At 40.4% G+C, this 26,373-nt stretch overlaps 1 protein-coding gene across 2 annotated transcripts in view; it reads left to right on the top strand.

Moving 5' to 3' along the window:
* The window catches only part of TTK (TTK protein kinase), a 92,880-nt gene that overhangs the window by 39,550 nt on the left and 26,957 nt on the right, over positions 1-26,373 (top strand). For both annotated transcript variants that reach the window (XM_067532656.1, XM_067532655.1), the window contains exons 11-16: positions 1,704-1,830; positions 10,874-11,052; positions 11,271-11,410; positions 14,251-14,377; positions 16,511-16,603; positions 26,190-26,347. In XM_067532656.1, coding sequence (XP_067388757.1) covers positions 1,704-1,830; positions 10,874-11,052; positions 11,271-11,410; positions 14,251-14,377; positions 16,511-16,603; positions 26,190-26,347 — 824 coding nt within the window. The remainder of the gene's footprint in view (positions 1-1,703; positions 1,831-10,873; positions 11,053-11,270; positions 11,411-14,250; positions 14,378-16,510; positions 16,604-26,189; positions 26,348-26,373) is intronic.

Below are 26,373 nucleotides of genomic sequence, written 5' to 3' on the forward strand. Positions count from 1 at the left end.
ACATCTGTCCTTCTGTTCACTATGGTCAGAGTCCTCCTATTTAAGGATTTTTGTTGGCAAAGGAACTGAACATGGGCCATGGCCACAGCACCCTTCATGCCCTGTGCTACTGGAAGTGAGAGGGCATACAGGGCACAGATGCAGCCCCAATGGACGTTGCCATTCAAAAGAATGCAATCTCATTCATGGTGTACGTGCGCACCAAGAGTGAAATCTGTGTGTACAATATATCTTGAATTACAGTTACTGTAGCATAGTAATGGTACCTCCACCCCCGAAAAGCATCATTTGGTCACTAGCTTAAAAGAAAAATTGTGAAAACTTCATGTATGTGAAATTCAAAGTGAAGTGCAAGGGGATATGTGTCTGAAGCAACAATTTACTTTTACAGCCTGAGTAATGAGTTAGTTACAATCCATAAAAAGGTCTCACTATTCATTTTAGCAGTGCCATCCTAGGACTGGAGGCCACTTGTGACCCATGAAGTTCTAAATTGTGGCTCTTGGCAGAGATCGTTTTGATTCTTAATTGAAATGTTTTCTGAGCCACATCTTGTATTTACAAAACTGAAGTGTTTTGAATCAGGCATGTTTCTATGGGGAAGTGGCTGGTGATACTGCTTCATCAACTGACTCTGCAGCCCCAGGTGCAGCATTTATGTGAGCCAGGAGTACTCTGAGCAGCTGCTCAGTAGTGACCTGCTAAGAGTCTGCTGTATTGTACGAAAAGGGAGTAGAGAGGAGTTCTGGCTTTCTCCATCATCTGCTTCCCTGTGAGGATCCTGAGAGGGAGAGCAGGATTATAGGTCAACTGGTTCTGCTTGAGCTAGGTTAAATATTTACAGAATTGATTGTGGCTCCTTGACTTTCCTGAAACATGTTCAGCTTTTATGCTGACCACATTGGACACCACTGATTATTTTAATGGTTGGAGGCACTTTCCAAACAGATGATATCTAACTTTGAGACGTGTGGAAGCCACAGCAGGTTTGTATTAAATTAATGGAAGTTGCAAGTGCTCAGCACCTCTGAAAATCAGGTCAATAGTTGTTCTCCATATGTCTGTTTTAAATTGTTTCCTCTTGTGAAGCGTGTAGGAAGGTAAAATACAAACTCATTGGCATGATGGACACATTTTTTACTAGTTATATATTGGATTTTAAAAAATATATTAAATGCATTAAATGACTCTCCCTCTAAAATTGATCCCTCTGTCTCACATGTCAATTCCCAACTTTAATTCTACTGTCTTTATGCCCCCCACCAGACAGAGGAGCAGCTCGTTCATGAGATAGACAAATGAAGAAAATTCTCTTGTCAGTATAAATAAATGTAATGTGCAGTAGTAGTCAAGAAGTTAATACGAATATCAGGCTACATTAACAGAAAAAGAGAGTGCTCAAGATTTGCTGATTTGTTGTTAGCATAAAACAACTGACAGTTGAACTAAGAATACTTAAAACATTTGGTTGGTCACCTCACTTCATTTAAAAAAAGAAAAAAGCATACCGGAAATAGAAAACATTTAGTGAAGGTGAACAGTTGGAATGATTACACAATGTGTTCATATATTTAAAGTCTAGAACTAATAATGTATATATTTGGTGTGGGTGTTGTCGGTGGCAAACAATTGCAATAAGGAAATGACTTTCAAAGACTGTGTGGTTTCTTCCTTGGTCCTTTAAAAAAATTTTTTTTCTTTAGTCCTTACAAGACAAAAGCTCTGTACAATCACAGATATCAGATGAAGAGAGTTTAGAAACTGCAACGGAATCAACTGTAACCCTAAAAAATAAAACAGATTCAACTCTTGCAACACAAAGAAAAGAAGGTAATTGTCCTAATAATGACTATTTTTTTACCAATCCAAAAGGAACAAGCATTTTAAGTGGGCTGTCCTGTTTAGAGTATCTGCTAAACATGGGAACCTTTTAACTAGCCAATTACTACTTTTGAGATTGGGGAAGAATTTAAAAATACAAATTCCTTTTTATTTTTTGTGGGGTGAGGTTGGACAAAGTCAATCTTTCAAGAAAGGGCTGTAAAAATGTTTAAAACTGAAGCTTGATGACACATCACCACTGAATACTGGGATTGTAAGAGATGTGCCTGTATATAATGTTCATCTACTGTGTCTTTGTTAGTTCCTTGTAAGTAGGCAAGGTGTTGAAAATGACACAAATCCTGACATGAGAGCAGACTTTTGCCAATTTGAATATCATGCTTGCTGTCAAAAATGCCAAAGGCACAGCAAGTCCTAGCTCCTCAGCTAAGCAATGCAACAGAGTTAAAGAATACCATTAAAGAATACCATTTCCTGTTATCAGACCAGATGGATTATTTGACTAGAAATGGATACATCACTCTTAACCTCTAGGCTACCAGCATGAATTTAAGCTTCATCAGTAATAATTAAAAGTAGCTCTGTCTAAAAATACCAGGTTGACCAAAGGTAAAATTTTCAAAAGTGTCCAAGTTCATATTTTCAAGAATGACTAATGCACTTGGGAGCCAAACTCCCCTGACTTTCAGTTGGGTGGTTTTAAAATGTTACTCTACTTTTGAGCCTTGAGTTTCAAACATGAAAGAGGCTAACTCTTTTTGGCCCTTTGAGAGACATGAAATTAAATTGTCCTCCCTTCATCTGCTTAAATAAAGAGCCCATAACATACCTATTTAATATTTTTAAAAACACTGGTGGTGATCTACTCAGCTGAGGTATCATGTAGTGGATTCAGTGGGTTTTAATAAATGCTTCAAGATCTTGTACTCAATTTTATGTTCCCTGCATTGACATGTTTGCTGTTGTCTAAATCTATATAATATGGAATGTGAAAACACTTGTCTGTGTATTTTCTTTCTTCTGAAGTAATAGAATTCTTTTCTCACATAGTCTTTAGTCTCTGGAGGTTAGTCAATCTCTTCCTTTTTGTTCTTAGAGAGCTAAAAATCCTAAGAGACCTTCAGGCAACTCTTATCTCACCCTTTGACAGAATGATGTTGTTAATTCATACTTTCAGTTTCTGCAAACAAGAAAGTCAGATGAACACATTAGGCATTTTTGGATCTGGCTAATTACCACTCTTTTATTTAATTGTATATAGGGGCAGGGATGGCAAGACGCTAAGTAGTCTCAGATGTTGGAGTTAAACTCAAAATTCCACTGCCACATGTTTTAAAACTACCTCAACTCCCCACTTTGGCTCTATATTATAGTATTCATACCTCTGGTCAAGCAAAATAGAATGAGTCTTATTTGCAGCCAACACTGCTCTTTAATTGACCAGATTGCTGTTTTGCACCCTAATTTTTTTCCACTCATTGCTTGAGTTGAAAAGTGGTTCTTTTGTAGTCGTTATGGGCAGACAGAAAGATATTTAACCCTGTGTTTGCCACAAAATTCCGCAGGTTACCATCGTTGTCATACCTACATAGTGCAAATACCACCACTAAGATAAAATGCTGACTATGAAATCTAAGGAAGATGCTTTAACATATGCCTAATATTAAATGCATGAGTAGCTTCACTGAAGTCAATGAGAGATCTCAAAACTAAGTATATGTTTAAGTACCTTCCTGAAATGGAAGCCTTACAAAGATTCAGATTGGATTGCCTCAAGTGATAAAACGTTATATTGCACACTTACTCTGATTGTGTGTGGAGGGGGAGAAGAGGTATTGATTTGGAGTCTAATTCTTTATTCTGTTTGAGGCAAAACAAATGTAGACGACTGTCCATAGGAAAAATGGTGATGTTGAAGCCTCAGATGTTAAAAATTTCAGAGAGAGCAGTTGTTGCTGCTGTTGGGATTAGTGTCTATTTGTGGTTAAGAGCACCAGCCATGTTTTCTTAAAAAAAAAAAAAAAAAAAAAGCGCGTCATCACCTGAGTAACATAGATTCCTATCAGCAATACTTCATATAGTTTAAAACTTCTGCTAATTTGTTATAGATAACTATAATATTTTTGGTAAATCCTGGAAATCTTCTAAAGCTCTACTTGAAGACTCCAAGCACTGCATAAAATATTACTCTAATCTTACTTAAAACTTGGTGATAAACAGCTTCTGACTTAAACTACCTTCTTTTTACCTATTCTTTTTATACTGTTTAAAGGAGGCAATTTCTTGGAAACGATCTAAATTGTCAAGGTCTGACCATGAGGAACAGCTTTGAAAAACCCTAAATTTTAAAAGGATACACGCCACCGCCTCTCTGCCTTAACATTTTGCTCCTAAGTACTTTTTTATGGGATACAAAATGCAAATATGAGTTTCAATGAAGTTCTTATTATCTTCTTGCTAGCTTCTGCTTATTTCCAACAACAGAATTTGATCAGTCATGAAAAGTGACCAAATTCTGGTCCTGTTGAAATCAGAACAATTTAGGCATAATATGTCTGTAGTAAAAATCTGTTATAAAAAGTGGTTCATACTTAGTAAAATATTTTTAAACTACACAACTCACCTACTTCTATTGTCTGAAAATGACAAAGTGATTAGTCTATACTCAAAGGCTTCTTAGAGTTAAAGTTGCAGAACCAGTCAAAAGATAAAATTCTTTTTAGCATTAGTTATGTATATATTTCACATAAATTGCATTAAAAGAATAGTAAGATTGCAAAATCAAGCACTCAAAATTTAAGAAATGCCTGAATTGAAAGTGTCTGTGCAACCTTAATATGTGCCTCTGTTCATATGCATTATCATACAATCTTTAATTACATGATCATATACAGTTTTTCTGTGGGATCCCCTTGCTTCATTGAGTATGTAGAATGCATGGTTCTTGCTTAATGGGTGATTCAATATTTTGTTTTCTTCTCCATTGTTCAGTGTGTGGCCCCATGCCTTATTTTACGGTTCACTATTCAAACCCTGCTCTGAAGACAGAATTATTAACTTCTGCATGGGCTTTTCTGTGGCCCTCATGGTTATGGTATATCTGAATGCTACAGAAATACTTATTTGAAATACTTATTTTCAACACACCTTTGTGAGATAAGGGGGTATTATCCCCATTTTACTAATATGGACCTGCAGCATAAACAATAAAGTGGAAAGTGTCCACTAATTTTAGGTGCCCAATGTGAGATGCCTAGGATCTCATTTTGCAGAGTACTTGGCTTTATAGAGCATTTTATATCATCAGAACGCCGCTACTACTAACTTTATTTTCAAGTGTGAGGGCTCACTCCTGCAAATCAGACCCTTGGGTCAAATTTGGTACCCAAAAATGAGGCACACACAATTAATAGCCATCTGTGAAAAATTTAATTTGTGACTTGCCTAACATCTCATAGGAACTCTTGCACAGAGTGCAGTTTTCCAGGGCAGTGTTCAACTGCCTTAACCCTGCTTATGTCTTCACTACAGCGTTAGCCTGGGCTCTGACTTGCGTGTTGCTTCTAACCCCCATCCTGTCCATGCACAAAATACTCATTTGAGTTTGGTGCTTTAAACTCAGGTTTGCTGGCCTGACTGTGTGCATTGGTTACCACTCGTTTGCTGCTTTCACTTGTGCTGGTAACCCATCCACTTTGCAGTGAGGGTGAAGGCTAAATCACTTGAGTTCTGATAGTCCTCCAGTGCCTTCCCACAATTCCCATTCTCTAAGAGTTGTCCAGTACCTTCCAACAACTCCTATCCTGTGTACCCAGAAGCACAGTCAAGTTCTTCAAGTGTTTGGTACCTCTTTGTATTCTGCACATGGGTACACATGCACATCATATGCCTGACATTGCTTGCTAGAAATCTCCAGTGTCCATTTCTTCACACCTGCACAGTTGCTGTCCTTATGCTCCAAACTTAGGGCATAAGGGCAGTGTGGACTGATACCTCTCCAGATCCATCTTATTGCTGCATGGCCTGAGGTTGAATCCTCCATCTCTACATATTTCTTCATACTTTTCTTCTTAACAATCAAAGTAAACATACTGTAAATTGATTTTAGTATAGTCAGAGATACTATAGCTTAGTTTTCTCCACACCTCGGGAAGTTTCTCCCCAGACAAAAATTATGCCCAGGATCCCAGGGTTTAAGAACTGCCTCTCCTGTCCCTCTTGCTCCATGAATGACAAGCACCAATAGTGCTTTCATTGTCTGGGAGAGGGGCGTATCTCAGCTAAGTCAGCAATTTTGTGTGTGTGTGTTCATTTCCCCCTTGAATCCGTGAGGCTTGAGAGCTCTGGCTGACAAAATATCTTCTGGAGAAGGGTATGAGACCTTCTTCAGAGCTGGACCAGGGAGGCCGCCTGTATATTGGCCTCAACCAGTGAGCAGTGCACCCCTGAGCACAAGCTCACAAGTGGAAGTCAGAGCTGCTTAATCCTCAGGGTCTTCATTCAGGGCTTCTCATGAGAGTTAGGATCGCTCATAAGCATATAAAGACAGATCTCCTCCCAAGAAAAGGGATCCCTCCATCCAAATTGGGTGAATCCTCATACGTGAGTACGAAGGAAAAAGGATCTGCTGGTGCCAACAAGGGCACCGATTCCTAAGTCTAAGGATCAGCGCCATCTAAGAATTCATGCATAGACTCTTTGACAGTACTGGCCTGTCCCTGTGAAGATCTGCCATCTGTGGTGACCATGGATGCACCAGATCAGTCAGTCCCGACTCCAGGAACACCTCGAACTGCAGAAGAAACCGAAACTTACACCTCTCTGGAAGGTATCTTCACCTTTCTTTATCCTCAGTCTCATCCTCTTTCAGGTCCTATGCTCCTGATAGACTTTGTGACATCAGAAGAGGAAACTACTTCAAGGAGTCAGGAATGTTCCCCTCAGTTCTTAAGGAGAAGCTTTCACCCACCAGTACAAATGGCTCCACTAGCTGGCCTTCTCTTTGGAGGTGTTGGAGGCTCCAGATGATCCTTCACCCCAGTGTAGGGAGGTGAGTTTGGATAGAGACTTGAGAAGATCCAGGGTCAGTTTTCCATCCCGGTACGACTGCCCAAGGGACTGATGGTACATGATGCCCTGGGGTCCTCCTCACCAGTCGACCCTTCATATTGACCCCATTGGGGGCCATGGAATTGCTACAGTAGACATCCCTGATTTCTGTATGAATCCCACCGTACTTTTTTCTCTGTGGCACCTACTGGTCTGTTGGAGTATGAAGGAGACAAGGTTGAACTGGTTGCCCAGGTACCAACATTGTCAATGAGTGTTTCATTTTCCTCACCAGATGAGGTGATTGGCCCGATCGTTTTCGTCTCCACCTGATGACCACGGACCATATCAGGAGCTTCTATAGAGAATGGTGAATGACTTCCATATTCCACTAGAGGAAGTCCAGGATACCCACCATCAGCTCCTTGACACTTTACAAGTTTCTGTCCCAGTAGGGTGGCCCTGCCAGTAAATGAGGCTATCATGGAACCAGCTAGGGTAGTCTGGCAGACTCTAGCCTCCTGCGCTCCCACCCTGAAAGGAGCTTAGAGGAGTTATTTTGTACCAGCCAAAGGAGAGGCATTTCTCTTCACACACTCATCAACCCAACTCCTTGGTGGTGCAAGCAGCCATTGAAAAATCTAGATCACAGCATCCCAAAGCTATACCAGCAGACAAGAGCTCTAAACTCTTTGACCTTCTAGGGAGGAAGGTGTTTCCTTCTGCAAGTCTTCAGTTCTGTTTTGCTAATTAACAAGTTGCCATAGCAAAATATGATCTTGGACTTCAAGGACAAACGTCCTCAGGAAGACAAGGCCCAATTCCAGATCCTCACTGGAAGTCAAATTGGTGGCCAAAACATCCCTAGAGCATTGGTGCCTGAAGTTTTCCTGTCTCAGCCCCTCTCCCCCTTACCGGTAATAGGGTTTGCCCATGCGCTGCTCCCCCGCCACACTCCTCCCCATCATTGCACAGTTGGCTCAGCACTGGAAATTGGGCTGAAGGCGGAGCTGAGAAGCGGAACTGGGGATTGGGGAGGAGCTGAGGATAGAGGCGGTGCTGGCCTGGGGGTAGAGAGGGAATGAGGGCAGAGCTGGGCTAGAGGCAGAGCAGTGGGTGGAGTGGAACTGTGACTGGGTCTGGAATTGGGCTGGGGGATCAGAGTAGAGCTGGGACTGGGGGCAGAGCAGGGCTGGCCTGCACTTCTCCCCCCACACACACACACCTGGGGGGGTGCACCCAACAGTTTAGGGATCATCAATCTAGAGGGACAGCTGCAGGAACTGTCACGAGGCATGAATCTTGGCTGCACTACGTGGGGTTCCCACGGAGGTTCAAAATACTATCAAGGATTTGCCTTTCAACGAGTCTAATTTATTCAGCAAGAAGACTGAGTCTCTACACTTGTGAAAGACTCTAGAGCAACTCTCTGCTCCCTGGGCAGTTACACCCTAGTCTAGTGTTTCTCAATTGGTGTTCCGCAGAACCCTGGGGTTCCATGGGAACACTGTTAGCGTTCTGCAAGAAAGTGACATCGTGCCACCGAGAGCAGCTGTTCTCCGCGCCGCCGAAAAAGGGAAGATGTCCCGGATTTTTCGGCAGAGAGTATCGAGTATGAGTGTAATTTCCCCGCGGAGCCCAAAAGGTTCCGCGGGGAAATTTAATTGAGAAACGCTGCCCTAGTCCTTAAGAGAAAATGCCATAAATAGGGGTAGAAGACAAGACTACCTCTCCAGTCATTTTATCAGCAGCCTTCATTCAAATCAGTGCGCAAAAGTTAGAGGGTACCAGAGGCCTTACGTATATAGCTATCGCACATGCAACCACTCAACCCCATCCATGGGGGTTATCTTTGATGGGACAGTTAGGAACTGCCTAGCCCTATGGATGCCATCCACTATTCCTCCTCCCTCCCCAACCTTTGATAACCACTTCACCCTTCTTATCCATAGTTGGAGGGCAATCAAAACAGACAAGTGGGTGCTAGAAATTATCCACTGTGGCTACCTTACAGAGTTTCTCTCCCCTCCCCCAAAAAACACCTTCCTGGCCCCTCTTCAGGGTTCGCTCTCATGAGAAGATTCTCCAACGAGGGACCATAGAACAAGTGCCATCTAAAGGAAAGGGGTTTACTCCCTCTATTACATAGTTCCTAAGAAAAGAGGAGGGTGGAGACCCATTCCTGACCTTCAAAAATTAAACTTTTATTTGCAAATCAAAATTACAAATGGTTACACTGGAATCAATAATCCCCTCCCTCCAAGAGGGAACGTGATTTGCAGCTCTCAACGTGGAAGACATGTATTTTCATGTGGATGTTCATCTGTCCCACTGTAATTTCCCCAGGTTTCTGATAGAACAAGAATGCTACCAGTTCAGAGTACTCCCATTTGGGCTCGCAGGGCCTTCATGAAGGTCTTCTCAGTTGTGGCAGCTTAAATAAGATGCCATGGCTACACAGTCTCTTCATATCTGGATGACTGGCTCCTAACAGGAACTGGTGTCTTGATTTTTGCTCCTTTTTCTGGCAGCCTGGAGGATTTGTGTCAACAAAGAAAAGAACAAAGCAGGTGAGGTAATATCTTTTACTGGACCTACTTATTTTGGTGAAAATGACAAGCTTTTGAGCTTACACAGATCTCTTCTTCAGGTCTGGGAAATGCACTCAATGTCACAGCTAAATACAAGGTGGAGCAGATTGTTTAGCATAACTTCATAACATGATGAAAAAGGAAGCAAAACTTAACAGTGACAAATGCAAGAAACAAAACATTATCCCCAGAAATCTGACCCTCTGTAACCCTCTAATCACTACATACAACTCCAGATATACTCAATATCTCTGCAGAAGAATTTCAGAAAAGCAGAGGAACCACTTACTGCACCCCACATACTCCAGAAGCAACCACCTCAAACAAGAAATCAACACATGCTCCCACACACTTGAAGAAAAACATCAGGAAACCTACCTAGAAATCATGCAAGAAATCCAACACAACTATAAAAACAAAAACAAAAAACAACCTGATGACAGCCATCCAACCAAAAAAACCCAAAAAGTGGAACCAACTATAACAACTTCGCAACCCACAGAAGAGAAACCAAGGCATCAGGTCCCACCACATGGACATTACATGACACCTCAATATCATTAGTTCCAAAGGACTTAACTTCTGCCCCACCGCATAATGGAAGGTCACATCCTTGACACAAAGGTTATCCCCTGCCAAATTTTAAGTCCCTCTGAAGTACAGAGGCAGTCGAGCTTTTCAAAGATTTTTTTTTTAACCTGGACAGAACAATGTATTTTTCCTTAGCCTCATTCTTGGAAACAGCTGAACTGTTTTGGCTGAAAATTTCACACAAAATCGTCATGAAGCAGACGCTCAGCATGAAAAATTTCAGCCCAAATGTTTAGTTTGGCAAAGTTGTTATAAGCAACTGAATACAAGGTCTTATAATGGGAAGTGTTGGATAACCTTGATAGGCAGTGTTTCCAGCCCCAACTGTAATAATCTTACAGGCTACCACAAATGGCTCTTCCCAAACAGAGGGAAACCAAATTGTGAGCGCTTATTGGTCTTCTGAATGTTGAATTTGTTCTGTAATTCAGTTCAGAGTAGTGGTTTCCAAATAATGATCCACATATCCTTTTCTAGTGGTCCCTGGATGTGATGGCGAATATGATTGTCGAGGCCATCTACAAAAGGATCTTACTGAATGTTCTGATGAATGAAAACATTGGCATGTTCTTTGTCTAGAGTAAATTATTACAGCTATGTTAAACCCTTCTAAGTAACAGTGGGTATGAAAAAGATCTTTGAGATGCCATTAAATCATCCATATTAATGTATTGTGGGTTGAGAATGAAATAAAGTTGGTTTAGGAACTTCAGAAAAAAATTGTTTGAGAGTTCTAAATAAAGTACTAGTAAGTTAAAATCTGTCTCATTTAGTAATAGAAGAAAAATGACTTATTTCAGAAACAAATGTGCTGCATCAGGAACCAAAGATAGCAGAGCTGAGGTATCTGGAAAGTCATGAGCAACAGTCCAGGTCTCTTGGAAGTAACAGAAAACAAGTGGAGCAATTAAAACTAAATTGTGTTACATCTACAAAGAAATGTGAGATTCCAGAAGTGACACACAAGAGCTACACAGAGGTGACTTCATTCTTTTCTTGTATAAGAAATATAAAATGTGGTTTTGTCTAATCTCGTTCTCTTGTTCTTATATATTGATATGGATGCAGAGACCTACAGCACTGCAGAAAAACTCACTTTCCCTAAGTAATAACTTTATTGCTGGAAAAAATTGTGACTAGTGTGCTCTTACTATACCAGAGAATTTCTGAACTAATACGCCACTTTATTGTTATTAGGGAAAGCGATCAAGTTTTGAACAGCCTATCCTTCCCATTTCAAAAAGATCATCTCCACTAGAAGCTGCTCTTAAAAGAAAAGATCCAGCGTATTTTTGTGGAACACCAATCAACAACACGCTGAATGATTATATGGCCTGGTAACGTTTCTTTGTGTGTGTTAAATGGACTTACCACAGTAACTTCCTAATTCTTTTATTAAGATAACTTAGTGTAGGACTTCTAAATTGCAAACATTTAGCTGCTAGAAAAGATTTCTGTGCATCTTAATGCATGAGATCAAGGACAGCACTCTAAGAAATCAATTATTTTAGACTATAAGGAATTTGTTGGCTTCAAGTTCCAAAATGAAGACTACAATACTAAATCTAAACAATGAGTTTTAGTTACAAACATTTAAACACTGATCTCTAGTCACTAATACAGGACACTTCCTTTTGAATCCCTAATTTTGTGATTATTTAAATAAAAGGCCCATAGTGGCTTGAACAATTAAACTGCATAAATTTGAGAAACTAGTATTGTAGATAGTGGAGTAGTTGAACTTGATTTTTCCTTTCTGGAATCGTACCTCTGAAGAGTGGGTTAATATACTGGGAAGGAAGTAGTAGGAGTTGGAGTCAGGGATAGGAACAGAAAGGGAGGAGAGAGATGGGAGCCATGGGAGGACAAGGGCAGAAGGGTTTACAATGACTAGTACACTCTACCATCCAGAACATGGAATAGATCCCAAGATTCCAGAGAGCCGGCATTTCTCTGCAGTTAAGCAAATAGCAGTGAAAACCCACTAGCAAAATATGTCTCTTGTCCCCCTCTAGTAACTTAGAACAAAACAGCCTACTATTGTTATCAGTTAGTTAATTCAAGTGATTAGAGATTTGTGCTATAGATCCTGTGCTGTGCCAGCTCAACTGGTGACCCCATGTGAGAGTCAATATGGTTCCATGTGATAGAAGTTTTTTCAGAAACTTCAAACAAAAAACTATATTTGAGGCCTCGTCTATACTAGGAAATTAGGTCAGCATAACTACATTGCTTGGGTGTGAAAAATCCACACTCTGAGCGATGCAGTTAAACAGCACTAAGTCAATGGGAAAATTCTCTCGTCAATCTAGCTGCTGCCTCTCGAGGAGGTGGAGTACCTATGCCAAAGGGAGAGGTCCGTTGGCATAGGTAGCATCTTCACTGAAGTGCTACAGCAGTGCAACTGCGCTGTTGCAGTGTTTTATGTGTAGACAAGCCTTAAAAGAACATAGATTAATAAGTTAAGCACTCGAAAGTAAGAAATGTCAATTAAAGATTTCCTGTGCAACCTTTAATTAGGCACTTTGCAAACTGATGCTCTTTTAATTGCATGATTTCATACTCTATACAGGATGGACTGTGCTCTGGGAAGGGATCAGGTTGCATAGTGAATGAGGCTTTTTATAGCACTCATGCCTTGTTTGTTGTGGAAGTTTGAAGATATGAATGAAGCAGAGGTCTTCGGGGGAGGGGGGGGAAGAGGGTGGTTTCATGGGTAAGGTAGTAGACTGCCATCTTAGATTCCATTTTCACTTCTCCCACCAGGTTTATGTGTAATGCTGGGCAAATTTTTAAACCTGACTTCACAGTCGGCTGCTAATTGTGTGCTCCTCATTTTCTGGGTGCTGAATTTGCAGTTTGGGTCTTACACAGAGATTATCCATTCCCTATCTGTAAAGTGGGGATAACATCATGCCTTAGTAGGATGTTTTGAAGATTCATTAATATTTGTGAATCCGTTGGATACTTTAATGAGAGCACCATAGAAAAGCCCATAAAGAAATGAATAATTCTGTATTCAGTGAAGAATTTGGATGGCTTGCAGTAAATGAGAAATGGGGCCTCAGTGAATGATGATGAGTAGAAGAAATGTTGTGTGACTGCCTGTTCAGTGGACACAATTTTATGCACTGAATGAGGTAGGGGTTCAGTGGAAAAAAATAGCACTTGGGGGTGTAATTAAAGACTGCATCATAAAATATATGCATAAGATGGCCAAACAAAAGACTGTATAGTCAGCCTTAATTCTGGCATTTCCTAACTTTTAAGTGTTTATTCTGCAATCTTAATGTTATTCTGATGTGGTTCTTATCTGGATATATCAACATATACAGAGTGGCCAAGACTTTTAAAAAGATGCTAAGTCTATACTTAGGTGCTTTAATATGGACCTTGGTTTCCCTACTTTATGCACTGATTTCTTCACTTTTTTATGTTTTACTTCTTGACCAGTCTCTTCATCCTAAAATGTGTAAATTTAAGTAAAAGATTGGGAGCATGAAACTAAAGAATTCCAGTTATGGCTCTGACACAAGGACTGCATCTGAACATGGTTGGGTTTTCTAACTATTTTGTACATTCATTCCCCACTTTTTTGGGGCCGGAGGATAATATGTCATAGAGGTGTTTTGATAATCATTTAGTTAACATTTATTAAATGTTTCTGAAGATTAAATATTTGTGATAAAATACTTGAGATTTGAGAGGTTTTTTCATCTCAAGCTTGAGAGCCTATATATTGTAAACTGTACTAATGAATAGGCGCATGAATATAGTAGTGACATAGGCATTTAATGACAGACTGAAAAAACTGTCATGATTTTAGGAAGTACAGTACTACAGATTTCAGCTTGTAATAGAACAACTTTCCTACTAGGCATTGTGGCCTAGCAGATAGGGAATTGGACTGGGATGTAGAACCTGAGTTCTTCTTCCCAGTTCTGCTACTGGCCTGCTGGGTGGTTGTGGGCAAGTCACTTGACCTGTGCCCAATTTCACCATCTGTAAAATGTGAATAAAGATACTCATCTCCTCTTCTAAAGTACTTTGATTCTACTTATGAAAAATATTATAAAAAGCTAGGTGGTGGTGGTATTATTATTCATTATTATAATATTTTGTAGTAATATTGATTAGGTACAAATGTCTATTTGATCATGATAAATATTTCTCTCAGTTTCAGAACTCCAGTTGTAAAGAATGATTTCCCACCAAGGTGTCAAATGTCCACTCCATATAATCAGGTTCCATATTTCCAGCCACATACACCAGCAACTCCATTTCAAAGACAAAGTGGCTTACAGGTAATGTAACCTGAATTGTATCTCCTTGCAATTGAAAAATATTTTACCTTTCCAAAATTTTTCAACCCTATATTTATCTTGATTCAATATGGGAGAAGTGCGTGTGTGCGTGTGTGTTTAGTATAGATTTAGTTCACTTTTAAATTTATGTCTAAGGCAGTTGTATGGGAGTGAGGTAGAGTTCACATTGCGGTAATCAGAAAAGAATAACTGTTTCTACCTTTACACCATTTTGCTGAAATTTATATTAACTCCATTAAGTCAGGGCTTGAAAAATCCATTCAGCCATATCAAAACAGAAGCTTTCTTGGGAGAATTCAATCAACTTCTGTGAAATCTAAACTTCATTTTAAACGTGGGGTAGAGGAGTTGGCTCCCCATAATCCTTTATGGTTGTGGAAGTAGTCTTCCAAATGTAAATTAATGCAAGTGCAATGATGTTTTCCTGAGTCTGCAAACAGCTAGCTCCTGTATCTCTGTTGCTCAGAACACCCCCTTCTCGCCCCAACATGCAGTTGAATTAAAGTAGAACTATCTATTGTCAATTAGTAGAATGGCAGAAACCTCCACCTTCATAGCAACCAAAAAACTTAGGGAGGCAGAGGGAAAGGGGAAATTAAAAGATTATGATCCTTCTCCCTTCTGGTAGCCAGTATGATTTGAAGGGTCAGTTTCAGAAAAAACGTTTTTAGGTGAAAACAATGAGAGTCCTGTAGCACTTTAAAGACTAACAAATTTAATTTCTGCAGGCATAAGCTTTTGTGGGCTGTAACCCACTTCGTCAGATGTTTTTAGATAACTATCTGAAAATGGAGTAACAAAGAGCCCAGGGACAGGATCCTGGTAGGAATCCCACTACCTATGGGGCTGGGGAGTGGGCTGGACTTTTCACCATCATCTTATTTTTAATTCTCTGGCTATTTGGTGGCCTAATTTTTTTTTTTTTCCAAACCTTGTGTATAGAGGAGGGGGGAGAAAAATTGATGGGATAAGTTAGAAAAGAGAAGTGGGGAGGGGGAGAGACAGAAAACGAGAGAGGGATGTAGAGCACACGATACGAAGAGAGAAAGGAGGAGGAGTATAATGGGGTGGAACGAGGAAAAAGGAAACTTTAGGACTCCAAAAACAGTGCAGGAAAAGATGCGCCATCATCTATTATATTAAAGTAAATGTGGAATGAAGCAAAGAAAGGAAAGTACACAGAAACAATGAACATAATAAGCTTTTTTTAAACTTCCTGAACAAAAGTGAATTGGCAAAATATAAACTGATCACAGTACACTATTTTATTCTTTAAATGCAAGTGTTGGCTCTGGACACATGGGGAGTACCATCACATCATAATCATATTTCACTCTGGCTAGACTTTTAGTACTCAAGATACAAGTGTTGGGTGGATTTTTCAAGCTCTGTATTAAGTGCTTTGGTAGGCAAGGTCATAAAGATTTTTGTAAATGTATTATGTTACTTAGCAATATTGTGGTGATATTCATCAAGATTTCAAAATCTCCATTGGAGGAATGAGTGTTATCTCATAAGTTATATGTTGCTGTCCAAATATATGGAATCATATCTAAATAAAGTAGTCTGCCAATTCTGATAACTGCTAAATTCACAGAATCTTAATTTAGTCAAGAATGTTTCTCAGTATCTAAATATGAAATCTACTGTGGCTGATATTCAAACTGATGCCCATATGTGTTTTCATAAAACAAAAGTCATGTAACTTACTCTTTAAATGAAGTACAGCTTGCTTTTTTTTTTTTTTTTTTTAATTATAAACTGGTGCATATTTTTGTAATCCAAAGGCAAACTTTAGAATGGCCCTGTGACACATCTCTGGTCTGGTCAAGAAGGTGTGTATGTAACATGATTGTATCGATTAAAAAAATAATTAAAACTGTTCTTAAAGTTGCCTAGTCAAGTACCAGCGTAGGAAATGCCAGAAGTAACTGCTCATGAAACCTTAGCTTTGGTCTCATATGCATATTCACTGATTAACTAAATTAACTTGGTTTATTTCCCCACAATACTTCCGTTCAGGGTCTGGAATGTTTGCAGTATTAATGAGCAAGCTTCTAGGCAATTTCACAGCACATGTACAAATAGCCATTTTCATTTTTCTGTATGCAGGTTTCAGCTCCTATACCATCAAATGAATGCATTGCCATTAAAGGAAGAGTGTACACCATATTGAAACAAATAGGTAGTGGCGGCTCAAGTAAGGTAGGAGATTTTTTTTTAACCTTTAAGACTAATAGAGCCCATTAGTTATAATGTGACTACTTCTATTCAAATATGTAGATCATTGGTATCAAACAGATAGCTCATTTGCTAGAGGCAGCCTGGATGGTGTATTAGAGACTCAGATAATACATTCAGGTTCTTCAAAATCTTACTTTTTGTTTTTTAATAAGTGAAAGCTTTGTTTCTAGCCCTCATGGCTACAGGGACCGTTCCAAATGTCATCAGAATGTAATCAATGTAATAATGTCTGCCTGAGTCTTGCAACAATGACTGGTGTGAACACCCTTGGCCTCTATTAGTCTGAGACTGATTAGTCTGATATCAACTTTCAAGCCCAATGATGACATGTCAATGTGAACATTAGTGACTTTAATCACTGGTCACTTTAGTGGATAGAATAGGAGTAGTGGGTGGGAGTGAAGCACTTTGGGTTGAGACCTGGGAGATGCGATAGGGAAAGAAATGCAGAGGAAAGGAGACTCTGAGACAGGGAAGGAGAAAGAAAATGGAGAATGGAGGATAGGGAAGAAAGAGGACCAAATAGAAGAGGAACTAGAGGTGCATCCTTTTTCACTAAGTAGTGAATGTGACAAAACACTGAATAAATAATGACTAAAGTCAATGGGAGTTGGGCACCTAACTTCCTTAAGTGCCACTGAAAATCTTAGGCTTGAGTCAACAAAAAGAAAAATGGGATTCCCTTTTTTTGTGGCTTTATCGTATATAAGTGCCTGAAAGACTGTCTATCTCATTTTTAGGAGTTAATTTTTGAAGGCTCTTAGACATACCAGTGGTATCAGTTTTTACCTTTTTAAGACATATGTCTCAGAGACTTTCTAGTGTCCCTTTTACCTGACAGCAATGGAGACTCTGGTTCAGCAGTCACCATTAAGTCTTTCTGGAATCTAAAGTCCTACAGCAGCAATAGGTGTTGCTGTACTGAATGGTGCTGCAGCACCAATAGATGTTGTTTTACCAACTGTGGTAGCAGCATTGAACAGGGTTGCCATTGCCAGCCAGTGCCACGTTCTCCTAGAAAGGAGAAATCCTCAGTTCTCCTCCAGATCTTCTAAGAAGAAGACCTCTAGTTCATCTCCTAGGGATTCTCCAAAGAGACCTCTGTCTCTGGCCAGACCTATGACCTCTGAGAGGTTTTCCTCAAGGCTTGGTACGATAGAGGCAAGAGGCTCATCTGGTACACATGAGATGAGAAAACACCACAATGCTAAAGGTAAACAGGGCTCTGGGAAGACTCTGGTACTCTCGGCTGGGGTGTCACCAAGCACAGAAGATCAGTACCATCAAACCTGACTCCACACTTTGTGACTTTACCAAGTATCACGGTATTGTGTATGCCTACAGCCTCTTTGGCACCATCTGCAAACCACCCTAAGCCTCCCAGTATCAGACAAGGACAAACACCTGGTGGTATAACCTCACTCAGTGCCATTACCCCGCTTAGTATTGCAACATCTATCAGTGCTACAGCAACATTCAGTACCTCAGGATTTTAGGTAAAAAAGACTTAACATTGACTACTGAACCAGATTCTCTGCTGCTGGCAGGTACCGAGCATCTTTCAGTACTGACAACCTTTGATCTTCAGATCTTTTTACATCCCTGGTATGGGGATTGCCTCCCTTTTCTGTGGTTGCTCCTCTATGAGAAGAAGACAATGATGACCATGATCTTCTCTCTGTTTCTTCCTTTTCGGTGCAGGGTTCTCATATGCACCCTTATGCTAACCCTCTTTCCAGAAAGGGCAGGGAAGATGTTCCGGGACCTCATCAGTTCTGATGGAAGCAACCCTGGATGCCACTCCCTTCCTCATATGGACTTCAATGGCCAAATTGGTATCCCTGGCCAGCTTATCATCGGCCGTTCACTAGGGCCCCAACCCTAACTTATCAGGACAATAGACAGACCCAAGCTTCTCCTCTCCAGCAACAGGAGGAAACATACGAGGAACAGGAGATCAGGGCAAACCAGGAAGCCATGCCTCAAACCACAATCTCATCCTCTTTGCCGAATAAGGCCCTGATGTCTTCTCCTCCATCATTGGTTGATGATTTTCTACTTTTCAGGACCTCGTTAAACAGATGGCCGACTCTGCAAATTCCCCTTGAGGAGGTCACAGAATCCCAACGCAAGCTGTTGGACATTCTGCACTCTGTGACACCTTCTAGAGTTGCCCTCCCTATTAATGAGTCTCTGCCGAAACCATCTGGCAAACCCTAGCTACAGTGACAGCCACTTGTAAGAGAGCTGTCAAAAATATTATGTCCCCATGAAGGACTCTGAATTCCTCTTCTCTCACCCACTTCCCAATTCTCTGGTCATCAACACAGTCAATGAGCAGGGCAAACAACACCATTAAAAATTCACCACATATGACAGAGATCAAAAGCACCTAGACTGCCTAGGGAGGAGGGCCTAATCATTGGCTACTCTGCAATTTTGCATTGTGAATTAACAAACACTGATGGCCAAGTACAACTTCACCGACTACATAAAGTTTGGGTCAATTATTGAACATCTTCCTTGAGATCAAAGGGAACAATTCCAAGCCGCTGTTGCTGAGGGATTGTTACTGGCAAGAATATTGTTGCTGGCAGCTCTCTATGCTGCAAACACTGCAGCCCATTCCATTTTTACAGCAGTGGTGGTATGATAGGGCTTCCTGGCTACGATTGTCTGACTTCCCCAGAGAAGTCCAGAATATGGAAGAGGATATCCCACTTGAAGGACTGAAGTTGTTTGCAGAGAACATTGATGCATACCATTAAAGATTCTAGAGCCACTTTATGTTTGTTAGGCATCTACACTCCTGCAAAGCTCAGCAGATTGCAAACTGCTCAAAGATCCCACCCTGGATTCCAGAGACCCACAGAACTTCCCAGGAAGAGGCACAGTTTCCAGAGAAAGAGACCCTATAACCCATCTGAGGTGGATTCATAACAGGTGTCGTCATCGAAGTGCCACTTTTGACAGGACAGTCAAGGGTTTGAATTCCTCCCTCTCATTAGCCTACCAATTTCGTTGTTTTGCCCACCTTTCCCCATTTGGAAACACTCTCCCATTTCCAGCATGCATGGGAACATATCACCTCAGACAAATGGGTGCTGGAAGTAATATTGAGCTACACCACCTATTTTCCCTCCCTCTCTCCTCATTCCACTTCCTGTCCCTCTTCAGGGACCCCTCTCACAAACTCCTGCGAAGGCAGAAAATAAACACTCTTCTTTGTTTAGGAGCAATAGAACCAGTACCCACTCAACACAGGGAAAAGGGTTTCTATGTGAACTATTTCCTCGTACCAAAGAAGAGCGGCAAGTGGAGATCAGTCTGAGACTTCTAAACAAATTTGTTTAATTCAGGATGTTTAGTTCAGGATGGTGACTCTGGTGGCTATAATTCCTTCTCTAGATTCAGGGGATTGGTTTTCCATCTACAAGCTCCAGGAAATGTACTTCTATATAATGATACACCCCTTCACAAGAGATTCCTCCAATTTGTGGTAGGCCAGGTTAATTTTCGGTATCTGGTGCTCCCCTTCAGCCTCTTCTCGGCTCCAAGAGTGTTCTAGAACAGTGTTTCTCAACCTTTTTGATACCAGGGACTGGCTTGCTGCCTTCCTAACCTGTCATGGACTGCTTGAGGGGGAAAAAATGAAGTGTTTCAGTGTTATTTCTTGCTGTTGTTTTCAGTATTGCCAGACATTTCTTTTTTGTAGTATCTGCATGTAAGGCATTTCTTTCTTGTTTTTACCAATACTGGGCCATTATTCAAGTTCTGTTTAATTGTTAAAATAAAATCCAGTTCAACCAGTTATGTGATTGTTTCAAATGGAGGGTACCAATAATTTTGTCTACAACTGTATATCTCATTTTGTACATTAGAGATAATTCAATTGATAGTTTAAAAAAAATAAAAACAAATCAGATGAATTCACTCATCATAGTGTTAATGAGATGTTTGCGCCTGTCTTGTAGACACGAGTTTTTCAATCTGGGGATGGATATTTGATAAGGACACTTGGAGCATCTTTCCAATGCTCAACCAGTTGCAGTATTTTGCTTTCATTGCAATCATTGCTGAAAATCCAATTTCGCAGAGGTATGTGGAATGGGAGCAAAGTTTTTGACAGCATGTTCACTGTGGGTATTCACTTATGACTTTCATCCAGAAAACAGAGTAACTTCATGAAACCATAACTTCAGAATCTCATCACTTGACAGTTCCAGCAACTTGTTCTCCAATAATGGTGACAAAGAGGTCTCAGTTTCTAGAGAGGAAATTGGATCATGAACTTATTGGTTTCTTTTCCCTGGATCAGAGTCTGATAGGAAATATTTTTTGAACTTTTGGATAGTTGATTTTAAATGGGATGCGATTATTTCATATAGGAGAGGCAGATCCGTGTTTTTACTGTCATCAATAGCCAGAAGTGCAAGAGATGGGAATAACATGTCATAACAATCACACCTGACTCTCTTTCCAGACTTGGAGCTTTTTTATTTAAAGGCCATGATCTTGTCAGCCAATACAAAGACAGTCAGCATACTTTCCTGCATAGAGAAATGGAAGTGATCAAATATATCTGCCAAATATGCAAGTTTGGTGAATCATTGTAAATCCTGAAAATATGCTGCCAGAGGAGACTTCTTTTGAGACAGAAAGGCTTCAAGTTCAAGTCGCAGTTCACACACTCAGTTTAATATTTTGCCACAGGATAACCATCGCACTTACACAATGTGTTAGAGTAAGTGATGGTGTTTGGACCCCATTTCTTCACACACTGTAGCAAAGATTTGAGAACTGAGTCCATTTGCTTTCACAAAATTAACAATTTTAAGAACTATACCGAGGACATCATTAAACTCTGGGAATAATTTTTTGGCTGCCACAACTTCTCGATGAATAAAGCAGTATGTTGCTTGAGCAGTCGGTGCAACTTCCATCATTCTTGCCACTACACCTGAATGTCTGCCTGTCATTGTGGCCACTCTTTCGGTGCAAATTCCAATGCAGCTGTCTCACTGAAGTCCATGTCCTGTCACATACTTGTTTAGGGCCTGGAAGATTTCAGCAGCTGTTGTATTTTGTGGTAGTTTTCACAGCAGAGTAGATCTTCATGAAATGCATCTTCATAGGCATAACACATATAAACAATAAGAAATGCTGCATTAGAAATGTCCGTTGATTCATCCAGTTGAATTGCAAGCCAGCTTAATGCTGTCACCCTTTCTATGAGCTGATTGCAGAAGATATCGACACTATCAGTGATTCTGTGTAGGACAGTAACATTTGACAGTGGAATGCAACTCACTTTTTTGGCAGCTGCATCACCCAAGACGTTGTGACAAGCATCTATTACTGAATGCATGATGAGTTCTTCACCAACAAGAATTGGTGATTTGCATTTAGCTATGTGTAGGGACAGCAGATATACTGTTTTTAACATACCTTCATTTGATGTTAATGATGGTGTGCAGTAGTTTCTTTTGCCCCTTCGCTTCATCTCACTTCCATTGGAAGAATTCCACTGGCTTTTCTTTTAAATTCGGATGTTTGGTTTCAAAGTATCTAATGATTTTTGAAAATTTCATAGCATCATTGCTCACACATTGTTCCACACGCAACACAGAGAGGTTTTGGTCATTCTACATCCTCATTTGCAACAAACCCATACTTAATGTAAAACAAATCATATTTTCAATTGAAGGCCAAGTGTTCCTTTTCTTTTCTAACCCTTCTTCCTTATCACATTTGGAGTCACTCGTATCTCTATCATGTTTTCCAAACTTTGGTTAGTTCTGAGAAATCAATCCAGAGGTAACTGCAATGGCAATGATATTCTAGTTTTTTATTAGAACTTAAATTTCACTCATCGCTAGCTACATCCTTCCAACAAACGCATGAATGTGCTTTGCATATCAGCATCATGGCTATCAATGTCAACTCAGTCGGATGATTTGTTTGTCATTTTTTAATGTTCAGAAATAATTGAATGAATACAGTGATGTAAAATGCAAGCACAAAAAACCCCTTATATTTTATATATTAATATTCTGTATCTGGGAAATCTCAGGGACTGGCAAGGAGGCTGCCACATACTAGTGCTGGTCCACAGACTGGTCATTGAGAAACACTGTTCTAGAAGGTCTTGTCTGTAGTGGCTGCTTAGCTGTGTTGTCAGGCTATTGTCGTATTTCCGTAATTTGACAGTTCTTCTCAGGGGTCAATCCTACCAAGAGGTGTTGTCTGTCCCAAGGTCAACACTTTCTCTGTTTTTGAACCTGGGCCTTCAGCTGAACATAAAAAATCCACATTAATGCGTGTTCAGAATTTACAATTCATGGGGCCTCCCTCGATTCCCTGACATCCAAGACATCTTTCCCCATGAAGAGGTTCCGGACATTATCGAGCCTTATTGAAACTATTCAGGACAGCTCCCAGACCTCGGTCAAAAACTGCTTTCAACTTTTGGGTCACATGGTAGCTTGCACTTTTGTAAGAGAACATGCCAGGTTACGCTTCCACTGTTTCCAGGCGTGGCTCAGAATGGTTTACTCACTAAACAGACAGTTTAGACAAGCAAGTGTCTGTCTGTCCCCAGTGGGTAAAACATTCCTGAGACTGGTGGAAGATTGATCACAATGCGGAAGCAGGGGTCCTCTTCTTCCACCCTGCACTGTTACCAACCATGACCATGGATGCCTCTCTGTTAGGATGGGGGGTGCATCTTGGTGCTCTGACAGCGCAGAGCAGGTGCTCATCAGAAGAGAGAGCCCTCCATATCAGCCTTCTAAAGCTCAAAGCAGTCAGAAAAGCCTGTCTTCATTTCCTTCCTCTCATTAGACCGTGATCCACCAAAGTCATGATGGGCAGCATGGGTTGCATGTTTTATATCAGTTGTCAAGGAGGGGCGAGGTCTCCTTTTTTCTGTATTGAGGCAATAAAGTTTTGGAATTGGTGTATAAAGCATTCCATAAGGATCTCAGCAGTGCATGTAGCTGGCATACAGAATGTCACAGTCAACAAGCTCAGCATGTGCTTCTTCCAAGACTACAAGTGGGCGTTGGATCCTCAGGTTCTGGTTGGAATTTTTTGGACTTGGGGTTTCCAGAAGTAGACCTATAAACGAAAAATGCCACCTACTTTTGCTCAAGGGAAGAGGGTTTAGGTCATAATTCCCTGAGGGATGCCTTCCTTCTGCCTTGGATGAAGAAGAGGTGGTTTTATGCCTTCCCTCTGACGCCTCTCATCCTCAAGGTGATAAACAAGATCAAACAGGACAAGTCCAGAGTCATTCTAATAGCCCTGACATGGTTCCCTTACCTGTTGCATCTAACTCTTTATCCTCCAATAGATCTCCCAATTGTTCCTCAGCTACTCTCCCAGTACACTGGTTGTCTTGACACATCCCAGTTTGGGCATTCTTCTCCTCAAGGTATGGATCCTCAATAGTTCGCAGGACTAGAGTCAACCTGCTCTGCAGAGATACAACACATTATTAAATAGCAGAAAAGTTTCCACCAGAACTATTTACTTTCAAAAGTGAACAAGAGTTGGCCACTGGTGTGAATTCTACAATCCTGCTCCTGAATCTGTCCTGCTTTCCCTTGTCCTGGAGTACCTATGCTACACTTAAGAAATCAGGACTGTCCCTTAATTTCATCAAGGTTTATTTGGCAGCCCTAACGGTCTTTCACATTACTATCAAGAGGCTTTCTTTATTTGCTCATCCCACACTACAGGGTTCATGAAAAGCCTGAGGAAACTCTTCCCATAGAAAAGTTCTACTCCTATCTGGAATCGGATTTTGAATCTCAAAAGCCTCACAAAACTCCCTCTTGAATTGATGCTCACCTGCTCCTTATTGAATATATCTAGGAAAACAGCCTTTCTAGTGACTATTCCCTCAGCCCGCAGAGTCTGAAAGATGGGGGCCTTAATGGCAGACATCCTCCCCTCCCCCCCCTTCACAATGTTCTATAAGACTACGGTGTCCTTACGATCATCTCCCAGGTTTCTTCCTAAAATGACTTCCAAATTTCATCTGAATCAGATCATATACCTACCAGTTTTCTTTCCAAAATTGCATACTTCCAACCTGGAGACTGTTCTTCATACTCTAGATGTCAGGAAGGCATTATCCTTCTATCTGGACACAACTAAGCCATTTTGTAAATTCAACAAATGGTTTGTTTTAATTGCAGACAGATCAAAGGGCCCTGAGCTCAATCCATCAGATCATGCAGTTTCTCATGCTGAATAGATGAGTAAATATTCCAAAACTGGCTTTCCCATAGACCTGGGAAGGTATTTAAACTAAACCTTCTTCAGCCTTCTTCATATTGTTTCACCATTCGCAGAAAGTTACTCCTCAACAGAATATGTGAATCAATCTTTTTTTAAGCTGAAACCTCTGCAAGAATTTAAATAAATCAGTTGTCTGGTGGACCTGATAAGTTGGCATCCCTCCCACCCCAGAACTGGCATTTAACCTTGGAATTTGAACATGTTTGCACACTCGTCGTAATTACCACACCCAGGTGTTCTCAGTAGGTTTCTTTTCCATAAAACTACTAAAGGGGAAATGCAAGGATGTCATCTTAAAAACAATCAACAACAAAAACCCTGCTGACAATATTTGGATGCCAGTAAAGAAACAAATGTCCTATACAGTATATCCAGATTATATATAATGTTAACAATCATGATTTCAAAGGAATTTTTCATTTGATTTTTGTTTATAGCCCTTCATGACAACTTTTTTTTTAAACAGAATATTTTCTATACTTTTTTAATTGGCAGGCAGTTTTATTTTTGTATTTGGACAGTCATGTATTCACTCTCAAGAGACAGGAGCCAAACTGGTGAGGGAGGGAGCAGTATTGATATTGGCAGTTGACAAGGGACAAGGGGAAAAACTGGGACTGGAAGTGTTGGTGGAGATGGAAATTTAGTTTTGAAGTTGCATAGGCTACAGTTTTATTCCAGGGAATGGGTGCTGGAAACTTGGGTAAGTTGGGAGGAATATAGGGGGGGAAGCAACAGAGGTGGTTATGGTAGACATGAAATAGGAAACACAGCAGGAGGTCAGAAACTATTATCTCTGGAAGGTGTTAAACTTCATAAATAATTAGACAGTAATTTTAAGTCCCAGTTCTCCGCCCAGTGATCATTTGAATTCATTCACTCAGAGTGTCTGGTGACTACCTGGTGTCTCTTCAGTGGTCCCAGTCCAGCTCTTGGTAGATGGTCCACATCCTAACTTGCAGTTTTAAGTGTGCACCCTTATTAGCAGGTCCAGTAGAGAGCCTGGTTGTAGAATCCGAACTACCGTCTGAATCCCTTGTGGTTGTTTTTCTAAGTGAAGTACTGGGGTCTAATAGGGAAACTTATGGTATTTCCTCTGTAAATTAAAAAAAAGTTCTTGTTTTCTTCCCAAAAAAAAATGCTGTTTACCCATTTCTAGATGTGGTGATGGAACACACCAAAGTGAACAAACATTGGGAATGCATAAAGAGGGCACTTTGGTTTCTCTGCTGTTTTGCAGGTATTTCAGGTACTGAATGAAAAGAAGCAGCTGTATGCTGTCAAATATGTGAATCTTGAAGAAGCAGATCAACTGACTGTTGAGAGTTATAAGAATGAAATTGCTCATTTGAATAAACTACAGCAACATAGTGATAAGATCATCCGACTTTATGACTAGTGAGTAAACTTTTTTTTAAATAAGT

The sequence above is a fragment of the Emydura macquarii genome, unplaced genomic scaffold, assembly GCF_026122565.2.
Source record: "Emydura macquarii macquarii isolate MOO-44397 ecotype Brisbane River unplaced genomic scaffold, CSIRO-AGI_Emac_v2 contig_3295, whole genome shotgun sequence".
Taxonomy (NCBI): Eukaryota; Metazoa; Chordata; order Testudines; family Chelidae; genus Emydura; species Emydura macquarii.